Source organism: Abrus precatorius, unplaced genomic scaffold (assembly GCF_003935025.1).
Source record: "Abrus precatorius isolate BTA unplaced genomic scaffold, Abrus_2018 Scaffold4, whole genome shotgun sequence".
Lineage (NCBI taxonomy): Eukaryota > Viridiplantae > Streptophyta > Magnoliopsida > Fabales > Fabaceae > Abrus > Abrus precatorius.
This window is the reverse complement of record NW_020874384.1, coordinates 2937652-2950629: the sequence shown is the minus strand read 5'-3', so window position 1 is coordinate 2950629 and position 12978 is coordinate 2937652. Positions and strand designations below refer to the sequence as shown.

The 12978-nt window shown below is 27.7% G+C and overlaps 1 protein-coding gene across 1 annotated transcript; it reads right to left on the bottom strand.

Moving 5' to 3' along the window:
* Nucleotides 1–2044: 2044 nt before the first annotated feature.
* LOC113864509 (bZIP transcription factor 11-like) lies at nucleotides 2045–4551 on the bottom strand. The gene has a single exon (XM_027498309.1). The coding sequence runs from the start codon at nucleotides 3536–3538 to the stop codon at nucleotides 3074–3076; it is 465 nt and encodes a 154-aa protein (XP_027354110.1). The 5' UTR covers nucleotides 3539–4551; the 3' UTR covers nucleotides 2045–3073.
* Between the last annotated feature and the right edge of the window lie 8427 nt (nucleotides 4552–12978).

The window sequence follows — 12978 nt, the reverse complement described above, 5'->3', positions numbered from 1 at the left end:
TGAGATGAGTCTTAGATGATAAAAAAATTTATATTGATGGGTTAGCAATATAATAAAATACATATAATTAATATAAACTATAAATCAAAATTGTCATAAAAATTAAACAAACAAAACTTAAACATACTCTCCTATTTTTAGATTAGACCCACATTAAAAATTCTAATTTAGTATCAAATCTTAGTCTAAAAGTATTTGAAAAAACATAAACGGCTCAAAATAAAAAATAAAAACAAAAATTTAAATAACAATAATAATAATAAAACCACTTAAAATACAAGCTGAAACTAAAAGAATATATATACACACACACACTTGTTTTTTTAAATAAATTAAACAGAATGCAGTTTAAACATTCCATTTTAACTGATACTTGCATTATTCTAAATGAATTTCGTATCATTTTAAAATTCATATGAAACTTAAGTTGATCTTTATAAGAGAGACTCTACTTTGTATGTGAAATCCATGAAAAAAAAAAATCAGTTATATGTGTGTGTATGCATCATATTTTTTTTTACCATTTCGTACTTATCCTTTCTTTGCGTATTAGTGTGTCTTACGGCTACCTTCCACTAATATCGTAAACTTCTGATAAAAAAGTGTTAATTGGTTTAATTAACGATTCATTAATTCGTTTAATTAACAATACATTCTTGTTTCTAATGATTTCGATATACGCAGAAAAAAAAATGGATATGGATCCCATCTTTGTCACAAAATATTTAATCGTTACAACTTTCTCTTCTTAAAAAGGTGATGCTTTTATAAACTTCCTCAACGTGATGTATCAAACTGTTAGTAAGAATCAGATTTAGTTTAAGTAATTTAGTCATGTTGAAGTTTTATACATAGGGTACATGTAGAAACTTTGTATTTATCTCTTTTATAGATGTGCTGTGGATTTTATATTAAAAAATAAAAAATATTAACTTTAATTCTTAAGAGTTAAATTTAAGTAATTAATAATAGTAATATTTTATTATAGAATATGATTTTTTTAATGAAAATTTACTTTTTAAAAATGTTTAAACTTAAGCCTAAAAGTTGAGGATAACAAAAGGATCAAGATACTGTTGTTTATACTATTTATTAATAATTAAGTTAAAATTTCGGTTAATAAAAATTATATTTAATGTTATATCATAATTAAAAACTAGACCAAAAACACTTATCATACTAAGCTAAATTTTGTCCTAAAATGCACTGTCATTTAATTTACATAACGTTTTATATTTATACATCATAAAGTAAGAACTGAATTTTAGCGACCTCCATACACTATCACACGTTTATCGTCATTTGCCATTAACGTAATACGATTCAGTTAAGTGTCCCAAAGCTTACAAACAACACACATATGTGCAATAAGAATATTTTTCTGACACATTTTATATTATTAATTACAATTTATTAAAAATTACGTAAATGTTATTTTATTATATTTAAATTAATGTTTCTTTTTTTTATACTTTTATATTTTTATTAAATTTTAAATAATAGTGTTTCTTGATTTCATACATACTAGTAGTTCAGTTGCTCTTGAAACGTTGTTCCTTGCACGTGGAGCTTGTACCCTCATCACATGAGCACACCCATGTCTCCTCTTTCCTCAAAATATGTATCTTTAAACCTTTCCAAGAACTTGACCAAGCAACTTCAACCCAAAGTTCCAACCTTTACTTTCATTTTTAATTGTCACTTTTTTTTAGTTGATCCATTTTTGTCGCCGCTTTACCTCTTTATTATTGAACTGATTTGTGTTTCCTTAGACAAACCGAAAGAAAAATTGAAAACCGTAGAGCTGAAATGTCTTCCTCTGAAACTTAATCTAAGAGAGTGGCTTGCTAGGACAATAATGATTCTCAATTGGAGCCAAACATACGACAGACCCACTATCCAAACATGTTTGTGTACATTTCTGATTTCAAGGAATTTCTTCCAAACTGCAACCGCTATTGCGAGTAAAAGTGACAACGGGAACCGCGACCTACTCTTTATGCACTTCATGTCTTTTTCTTTTACATGTAATTTTTGGACTTTTTCTTTAATTAAGATACGTGTTTTTTATGAGTACATGAGGAACCTAGACAATACAAACACAATTCTAGTAATCTCTTTCGATATCTTAAAACTTGTTTCTTAGTATTGATAAATTTTATTGTTTCCTAGAGCAAGTTTGAGTTACTAGTTTAACAGTATTACAAAAAATTACAGTTTATTTTTATTGAATTTCTGTGATACACTTTTTCAAATGGACAACATGTGTGGTTTTTATTAATGTGACTAACTTTTATCGCAGTAAAATTCTACTATTAGTAAACAACTAATGTTAAAAATGCTTAAAAGATTTGAAAACCTTATAAAAAGGTTACAAATCACTTTGAACCGCCTAATTAAGGTCTTCTAATCGCCCCCAAATACTAATACCGCATTAAAATCAACTTCTTCGATGGAGCCTGGTGGAAATTGCCTTTTGACTTGCCTCGAGTTTGTATGTGTGAATGCTCAATAAGCATAGCCTAGTTTGCCCCTTATAGTGCATGAAAGAGCAAACATCAGCAGAAAAATAATTCAAAATACCACCATCCAAAGAGAAGTGACAGATTTAACCGTGATTGAATGTATATATGAATCATCTATGTCCAGGTTCAAGGGAAGATCACTAATGTAATGAACTCAAATTTGTCCACTTTCCCAATCATTCAACATTAATTTGCAAAATCGTCTACCCTCTCGACTTAGTCAAATAAACACCGATTTCAGCATAGAACTACAAATTATATAAAACATTCAATTGAAAAAAAAAAAAGATATAGGTAGAATAACATAGAGAACTAGGTTAATATTATTATTACAATATAGCAAAGGAGGGTGGCAACAATAGTGGCCCATATCCCAATTCATATTAGTCTCCAAACAGGCCCCATCCACAGAACCAGCACCTAACAATCTCACCAGCTTTATGATACACATTCATTATTCCTTATCACCATATGGTAGTGATTACAATTTCTCAACAGACTCAACACCTAGAAGAAATCAACAATACCACTCTTCCTTTCTTCTCTTCTTAGTACTGAAACATGTCTGCAGAAGCCACAATAGGCTGGTTCAGATAAGCCATATTGAAAGGGTTGAAGAGGCTATTGGTTTGATCAAAAAAGCTGTTTGATGCTCCATAAACCCCAGTGCTGGCATTCAGCACCTCGATGATCTCATTCAAAGACTCTAACCTGTGACTCAGCTCTCCAACCTGAGCCCTCAGCACTGAGTTTTCAGCCTCGACACTCATGTACTGTTGGGTGGTGATGTTAACGCTTGTGAGAATTTGCTGATTCTCCTTCCTCAGCTGAGCCACTTGAGAAACCAGATCATCCAAGTGCTTCTGCTTTCTCATTCTAGATCGCCTTGCAGATTCACGATTGGATATCATCCTCTTCCTCTTCCTTTGATCCATAAGCAACTGCAAGTCCTCTTCTGAACCTGAGTTCTGAAGCATATATGACCCTGAAGATGTTCCACTCGAGGAAGCCATATTATGGTGATAACCAGAGATTAATTAACAGGAGATAGGATATTGCACGACCCTTTTTCTTTTCAATTAACACACTTGGCACAGGACCCAGACACTAAACACAAACTCAGAAAATTACTGCAGATTTAGTATTTATATGTAATAATAGTAGTAGTAGTAGTAGATGATATAATGATATTATTATTGATGATATAGCGTTAAACTAAGAAAAGGTTAGAAATCATGAAACGTAGTAAAGCCAATAGAGGAAAGCAACTGAGAAGGATTGAACTAAATGGGTCCTGCGCCTTACAGTAGAATTGATCATACACCCGGAAAAGAAGATTTCACTGAGAATCGGATACATGAATATCAAACATCAACAACAAGATGTTGGACATTTAATATGCACTTCTAATAGCTATTAAAAACACAGAAAAAAAAATTAGAGACTTTATGTTCCCAAGCGTCAAATTCTCCGACCCAATACTAAAAAGTTTCAAACTTAAGTATTAGAATTAAGGATGATAGAAGATTTGCTATATGGGTTGCGCATGCTGAAGCCAAAAGAAAAAGTGAAGTTTAAGGAGGAGAACGATGAGAGAAGGTAAGAGAATCTGAAAGGGTATTTGATATGGAACTTAGGAAGAGAATGAGTTAAAGCTCAGCATGGCAGGGAACATGTGGAAGAAAGGCTTGGTAGAGAACAAGGGCTCTCACGGACCATAGGATATATAAGAAATATCTTGCTAGCTACCTAGAGAGAGGGTAATAAGAAAGAAAGAAGGAGAAAGTGGAAGAGGACTCTATGTGATTCAAGCGGAGAATTTATAGAACTAAAAAAGCCCACAAGTTGGTGAAAAATTATTAATTATGAAAATCCAAGACAAGAAACAAGGAAGCAAAGTAGCCTCTATTTTCGTTTGGGATCACTTCATGGGAAAATAAATTGAAAAAGTTTTATTAAAAGAGAAAAGGAATGAGAGAGAGAGAGAGGTTGATAGAGGGATTCTTCGATGGTGAGAAGTAAAAATAGAGAGAAGAGACTACGAGAGAAGACACCACAAGGGTCCATAGACAGCTGGGAACCAACAATCACTGAAAATGCATCATCATATTTCAAGATACTTCCAAAAGTAACATCACACTCTCACACTCCCAAACAGAACAGTTTGCGGGAAGGAGTATGTATCCACCAACATCAGATATGTATTTTAAAACATACAAATATAGATTCTTTATAATCATTAAATAACAAATAATGTTTATGATTTTACTATTTTCATAATGTATCGTGTGTTCACCTTTTTAATTAATAATTAGTAACTTCATTTTAAAATATTTGACGCTTTAAAACTTTACATAAGATTTGAGAATTAATAATTTGTCTAAATTCTAAAGAAAAAAAATAAATCATGATATTAATAAATCATGAAACTGGGTATTATGTATATATATATATATATATAAATCATAAACACCAATACTAAATCATTTAAAGAAAATGTGAAAGAAAAATGAGGTTAAAAAATAACAACAATAATAATATTTTATTAATATTTTAAAGGGATAAATAGTTTTAAACAAACAGTTACAGTAACAATTATTACGTAAATATAAACGACAGTACATATAATTTATTTATAAATATATAAATGATTAAGATGCAAAAAATAGTTTAATGTAAAATTAAAAAAAAATTAAAATAATAGAATTTATGATTGAATAGAAACTTTAATAGAAAAAGTTGATTTCGTTATTTTAAATGTAAAATTTTAAAAAAATAAGTTTCAATTTTAAGTTTTAAAAAATATTTAATAACTTAAGAATATTATGAAAAAAGAGCTAAATAATAGTGATTAAATTGTGTGTTTTGTAAAAAAAATAAAATTGACAAGCAACATTATTCTCTGGAATAAAAAAAAAATTATCATAAAAAGTAAACTATTTAATTTTATTTTTTTACATAATTTATTTACTTAAATTTTAGAAAATCATAATATTGCAACTGAAATTATTCTGGCAGGTAAGCTGGGCTAAGTAACTTGTTCCATCTTTTTCACTTGTCCCCCACAGAGTGAAAAGGCTATCTGATAAGACAATGAGTTGGCGGACGAAATAAATGACCTCCCAAAAATCTTTATTTCCCAGGATTCATTTTCAGAGAGTGAAGGGGGTATTACTGTACTTTGGAAATCTTTTATTCAATTTTTAAACCTATCTTAAATACTTTAAAACATAAAAAAAAATATAAATTGTTATTTTTAATATGTATATTTTAAGTGATATTCGAAATAGAAAATAAATATTATTTGTATTTTTATACTGCAAGCAATATTTACATTATTAAACAATATTTTTGACTTTGTTAATTAAGATGTTGGGGATATTTGTGAATAATATTCTTGTGCCTGAAATGAATCTTTATAGTTTATAGGGTATGGTCAGTGCTAAATTTTTATTTTATTTTTACACTGTGCTAGATTCAATGAACTAACTATTTTTCGTCTTTAGGATAAAATTATCTTACAACTAACTTATTGTGCAGTGTATCTCGACAGCGCCGATTTTTATTTTTATTTTATCTTTCTTAAATATTCAAATATATAAAATAATTCCCGTAAAGAATGATTAGAAAAAGAATTGAAGTGCCATCCATTATGAATAATTGTTCGTGTATAATATATAAGTTGAAAGTGTCATTAATTACTAAAATTAAAAAATTCTAAGAATGGGAACTGTAAAACAAATCACGATCGCATTGCAAAATATCAGCATATTCCCAGGCATCGTCTTCAAACGTGACATTTTTGTAGTTTAATTCCAAAGCTAAGATCCATCTTTGCCATCATTAGTTTCAAGCGATGGAGATCACACACCTGCCAAGCGAGTTGCTTTCTCATTAATAAAACGTCATTTTATATTATTTAGTGTCGTTCGCGCTCTACATCATCGATTTTTTCTTCATACTGCATCATCAATATTAATCTTTCATTCCTCACCACATTTTTATATCACTTTTCTCACATTTCACGAAACACACAACTTTTAACATTTTTAATTTTTCATTTAAAAAATTAAAATTATAAGAATATACATAAGACTGCTGTGTGCAGTGCCGCAAACAAAAGTGTGTCGCTCATTTTTTTCACCGCTCCAACTGCAAGTGGAAGAGGGGAAAACTTTAACTCACGGATCCCTATGACGCGTAAGTCCACGCGCACCTCCACCAAGAGAGATGAGGAAATGAGGGTTCTACGTGCTGCGCGTGACGGTTCCGGCACTGACCTCGATAGTCATGTCTGGTGGCGAGGAAGTGTCGTTATCATCCACTTGCAGGAGAAGCGCTTGCACAACACAGACGGTTTGGGTGTGGGCAGTGTTGAGTACGCGCTGGTAAACATAGGCCGAGCAATGTTCTGACACGATCACTTTTTTAAGTTCACAAATTGCTCCAAATAAATAAATGTAGGGTGGGATAGGATGTAGCCTCGGTTGGTGTGGCCTACCAATTAAATCTCGCTTTTGAGATTCGGGCCCCACCATCTTCCCCTTCATCATTGCATTCCCCATTTTAACCTTCACTACTGCATTTACCCCCTTCCCCCACTTGTCTTTATTTCCTTTTTTCCTAAAACAAATCATTATAATTAGTATTTTTAATTAAATTTTTATTTTGATAATATACATAATAAAAATCAATATTTAAATTTCACATATTAATATTTAAAAATAATATTTTAATTTTTATTAAAATTTACTGATAATATTCATGATATTGTATATAAATTGTTTATTTAAAAATATTAATTACCTTCAATTTTTCTGTAAAAATAATTATTAATTTTAAAAAAATATTCAGATAAATAATTATTTTTACTATATGTTAATTATTATTTCATTTTATATTTTTATTTATCGTAAAAATTATACTGGTAAAAAAATTATTATTTATATAAATAAATATATTTAATTATTTAATATATAAGACATCAATTAATTAAATAAATATTTATGATATAAATTTATAATACATAACTACTTTTTATTAGCATTAATAAAGTAAATATTTTTTATAAATAAGACAAAATAATAATTTTTATATGTATTTAAGGGTAAAAATCAGTAATAAAAAAATTATTACAAATTATATAATTCAAAATTATTATATATTAAAATTTTTAATAAAATTTTATGATACATAAATTTTTAAGAATTCTTATATTTGATTATTTCAAATATTGCCAGTGTATTAAAGTTTTCCTAAACTTAAAAATACAGAGTACGTACATGATATAATATACGACGGTATGTTATAATTTTAATAAAAGACGTTTGGTTTTCATTAAAATTAGAAAAGAAATCGTGAACATTATCTTTCCATCGAATTAATTGTTAGAAATATTTTATAGAAAATATTTATAAAAAAAACATTTACAACATTGTAGGATTATCTCGTCTAACAATTTATTTATATATAGAATTTAAATCTGAAAATTTACTGGAAGAAAATTAAATACATTTAATATTAATAAATAGTCCATTTGTCTTCAAAACAGTGAGAATTAAATTTTAGAAAGAAATATAAATTAAATTGATTAGAAAAATAAGTCTAATTTACTATTTTGTCTTTTTATGCCGCAGAGAAGGAGATTCCTTTCTCATTTGCACATCCCTCTCGTGAAGAGGTTGACTATCAAGCCCACAGGTCCAGGCCCCACGTTAAAGGCATGCCACGACACCGAATTGGCAACATATAACACCTGCTCAACACTTGGGTTTCCATTTTACTGATTCATCAATTTCAAATTATCTCCTATTTTCATTCATCTTAAATATTTTCTTTCATATGTATAATAACAGTATTTGATTGTACCTATTAATGATATTATCATCTATTGGAATTTTTAAAAAGTTGTATAAGCATGCATTTTCAACTAAAATAAAAATGAGATGTTTTATCGCATTAAATATTGTATTGTTTCTTAATGTTATAACAGCAACATTAACCTAACAAAAATATCATTTAAGAAATAATGTAATTTGTAGATAAGTAGCTGAAGTAGATAATTGATTTAATTTGATACGGAAATTTACGAGACATGTGTCATAAAAAAAATAGTTATATGAAAAGAAAAGCATAAAATTATAAAGAATAATAATTTAAATTTTTAATATATAAATAAAAGTTAATTTATATTATTGAAATTATAAACAATTAATAAAGAGTATAAATAGATAATACATCTCATCTCGCTTTATTTATATTATAAAAAAGGACATTATAACAGAAAGACATTTCTTATTTGTTTGGTGTATGAAATAAAATATAAGAAATTGAGAGTTGGGATTGGAATGAACATTAGATTTAAAATTATAATATTTTAAATTATAGTCATAATTTCAAGGGTTAATCTCATAAAATTATACTATAATTAAAATTGATTATTCATAATGTTTACATTCTATCTTTTGAATCACGATTTTTTATTTTACTCTCACACTGTTATTAACACTATTTTCTTTTATATAATTTATATTTTTTTAATGTATATATATATTAAGTGCATAATTTATTACAGAAAGTGAAAGTATGTAAATTTATTGTTTTAATAAAGTTTAAAATAAGGATTCCTGCCTTGCCAAAAAAAATTGAGTAAAATAATAAGTTAATGCATATCAGAGTAAATATGTCTAAATTTGACGTCTTCAAAAGTTGTAATGTTGGTATAACTTTAAAAATCAAATAAAGTTAAATAATGTATAGTTTAGATAAACTTGTATAAAAAATTTAGAAATAATTTATTATTTTTAATTATTAAAAATTCTCTCATTTAACTTCTCTAAAATTTGAGATAAATTATTTTTAATTTATAAAAAAATATTTATATTTTAATTATTTTATATATTTTTAAAAAATTAACCAAATGACTCAAATAATCTAATAAACTTACTAAATATGCAATATAGAAGTTATTTGAGAATTATCTAAAATATATTTGAAGCAACACCTTTACAAAATTTTGTGCCACCGCTTTGAAATAAAATACAAGACAAATACGATGAGCAGACGCCACGAACCAAGAATCAATACAGCAAAGAAGAATAAAAAAACGGAAACATTACATTACGCGACATTATGTTCATAAAAAAAAAGAGTAAAAGATATTGACATTATTACACCACATCTCTGAAAAATAGTTGTATAATTGACAGATACTGTACAACAACTTCATGCTCTTAACAAAGGTTCAAGATGTTCTTATCCAATTGCCTTGAGCCTAATCGTTTAAGTCTCAACGTTCTACTTCTTCACACTTGGATTGTGAATCTGAGAAGACTCGTGAAAAAAGTGTTACACTGTTCAAAGTGTAAGTCCTACTTTTTGTGTTAAGGACTGAACATAATTCTTAAGTGATTAGAGAATGAATTAAGATAATTCTATTTATGTGTTTTTTTTTTCATCGTTATCTCTATTATTTTCATTATCTAACCTCAGAGAATTGTTTTGTGAAAAACAAGTGTTTATAAAATGATTTAAAACTTATTTTTGAAAAAACCTATGTTCCAAGGTATTGTCTAAAACTTTAATTTTCAAACTTCAGGTAGTTATACTGTCTTGTCGTGTTAAAGTTGCTTGAATGGTTAAATGCTTAACTTTGCGAATTAGCCAATACCTTTAGAAACATAATTCAACCTCATTATTTTATTTCCTTACATGTTTTTCAATATTTTTAAATTAATTTACATTATATTAATTCGAAATAGTTTATATAAACAAGTTTTTTTTTTCTGAGAAAGTTCATTAAATTGGCTAAGAATTTAATCTAAACCAAATTTGTACTCAGTATTTTTAAAAATAATGAAACTTAATTTATAATCATTAAAGACTTGACATACTGAGTTAAAAAGATAGGGCAAGAAAGTGAGAAAAAAAATATTGATCATATAATAATTTAAAGTTACATAATAATTTTAAAAAATTTACACGAATTTCATATTTTGATTTTAACAATTTTACAATAAAAATTTAGTTATAAATATTTACTTGTATCCAATTTCAATGCTCCATCGAGCCAAATATTCGCCCACCAAAATCCCTGTGAATGAATAAACAATGATACATATACATACAAGGTGTTAGCCAGCTCATTCTAACTTCATCTTCTTATTTCTTATAGCAAGTTTGGTCATAAGATAAAATCATTTTTAAAAAAAGTTTGGTCATAAAATAATTGGTAAAAATATTATAAACCAATACTTTAGTTTATTTAAAGTTAGAGTCGTTTTAACTGATGTCCTAAAAAGTATATCTTATAAAATAGTTTTCAATGAAAAGATTTCACTGGATTTCCTCAATCACACACGTGTTAGCATTTGAAAATTTCGTTTTACTCTGGCGCATCACAACACATCGAACACACAAAATAAAAGAAAACCAAATTAAGAAAGGGACTAGCGTTACCACATTAAAATTCCGTTTGAAAACTGGCCCGGACATGTTTTTATGGAAATTGAAAGACCGAAAACTGTGCATCAATAACACGGAGCACTAAAGAGAGTGACCATAACATCATTGTCGAGAACATAGAATTGCCACTTTGTTTGACAAATTGTCCCGAACATGTTGTTTTTAGATTTGGTACAATGTATTAGATGCAATAATATTTCGTTTCAGCAAATCACCATTGCCTTCATTGATAAGAAAAGCGTGTATATATAGATATGGGTGGTTGCGGTAGATCGGAAAGTGAAAGCCAAGATTGACCCTTCTTTCTTCTCTATGATCTTTTCCCCCTCTACAATACCATGGTCCACTTTTTTCATTCTACATTTTTAATTAGCATATCTATGATCTTCAACTTATGGAGTTTGAGTAGATATTATGAATTGAAAGAAAATTTACCAAGATGTATGACACAGAGACATTGAGAGGAAAGAAAATGAAGATATGTATTGGCTGTACAGTCACTATATAAAAAACATTGGAACAGTTACTGCGTCATTGTCTTGAAAGTTTAAATTCCACTCAGCATTGGAAGAATGGTGACGTGTAGATTGGAAGCGACCCAAGATTTTAGTGGAAAGAAAAAGAGAAAACAGGAATAAGCAATTGAAGGAAATGGGAAAACAGCAACGTAATTTGTATAGGTAGATTGAACCAATACGACATGGCATTATGGCAATCATTGTATATGGTTTTTGAGAGTTAGCTGAGTCTACTTAGATTAAGCCAAATGTTCGTTTTTGGGGTTAGAATACAAGCTTGAGATTATTGGAGAACCACATTAAGTGCCATTCAATCAGGGCTCTTAATTGGTGTGTATATATAAGATGATCTAAACAAAATAAAAATAACATGATATTTTGTGAATAAATTATTAGTAGCAATAAACTGATTAAATCTCCACCACCAGATGTTACTATTTATTAGTTTGAGTCAATGGTGATAGAGACATCTATGAAAACCTCGTGTGTGTAGAGCTCGTACAGGTAGCTTGATTCCATGTACACTAGTCAATAAATGAGTGATCGGTGATATTTGTCAATTTTATAATTACAAACTCATCTCAAATTTCCAGATTTGTTGATTAGGATTTAGATTTTAAAGAAATAATACATATTATGTAAAAGTGCGTGAATATATATTTAGATTTATCAAGTAATATTTATTTAGATGTGTCTTGCATACATTATTCTTTTCACAATTATTATTTTACTTTAAAAATACTCTGTATTTGATAAATGATATATAGATTAATTTTTCATAACATGGTTAAACCTTTAAGTAAGAGACTCTTCTAAATATTATTTTATCGCATTTAAAAATCTTGAAATTGAACTCAATGTACATAAAGAAATATGACTACACTTTATCACAAAATAAAAACTCTGAAATTGCCCCAAAAAAAGGCTTGAATTAAAGAAACAGTTTGTGTATATGCAATTAAATGTTTAGTACAATTATATTTCATTACGGGGCTAAATGAGCTAAATAGATGTGAACTACTGAAAAGAAAAATTTGTATTCCTCTAATTTTAAAATTATTTTTATTTATCTGTTTATTTAAAAATTAGAAGATTATATTAATTATTATATTTATAACTAATTCTTTATTTTTGTTTAAATGACGAAAACTTAATAATAAATATCATATCAAGAAATTCAAAATAAATTTAATATATATATTTTTTGTATGTATCTATTATATTTCTCATCCATTTTTTTAAGTATTTTTCATACTTACGAATATAAATTAATTTGATTAACATGTTTAAGAAATATATTTTTTATTAATTGTATTGAATTTTGTGGATGAAAATAATCTTAATAAAAAAAAACTAACTAAAGTTTCATAATCAACACATTTTTTTCTTGTAAATAGACAGTTAAAATACAAGAAGAGGAACTACATAAGATGCTAGGCATAAGGAAAGTGATCTATTTACCGCTAAATTCT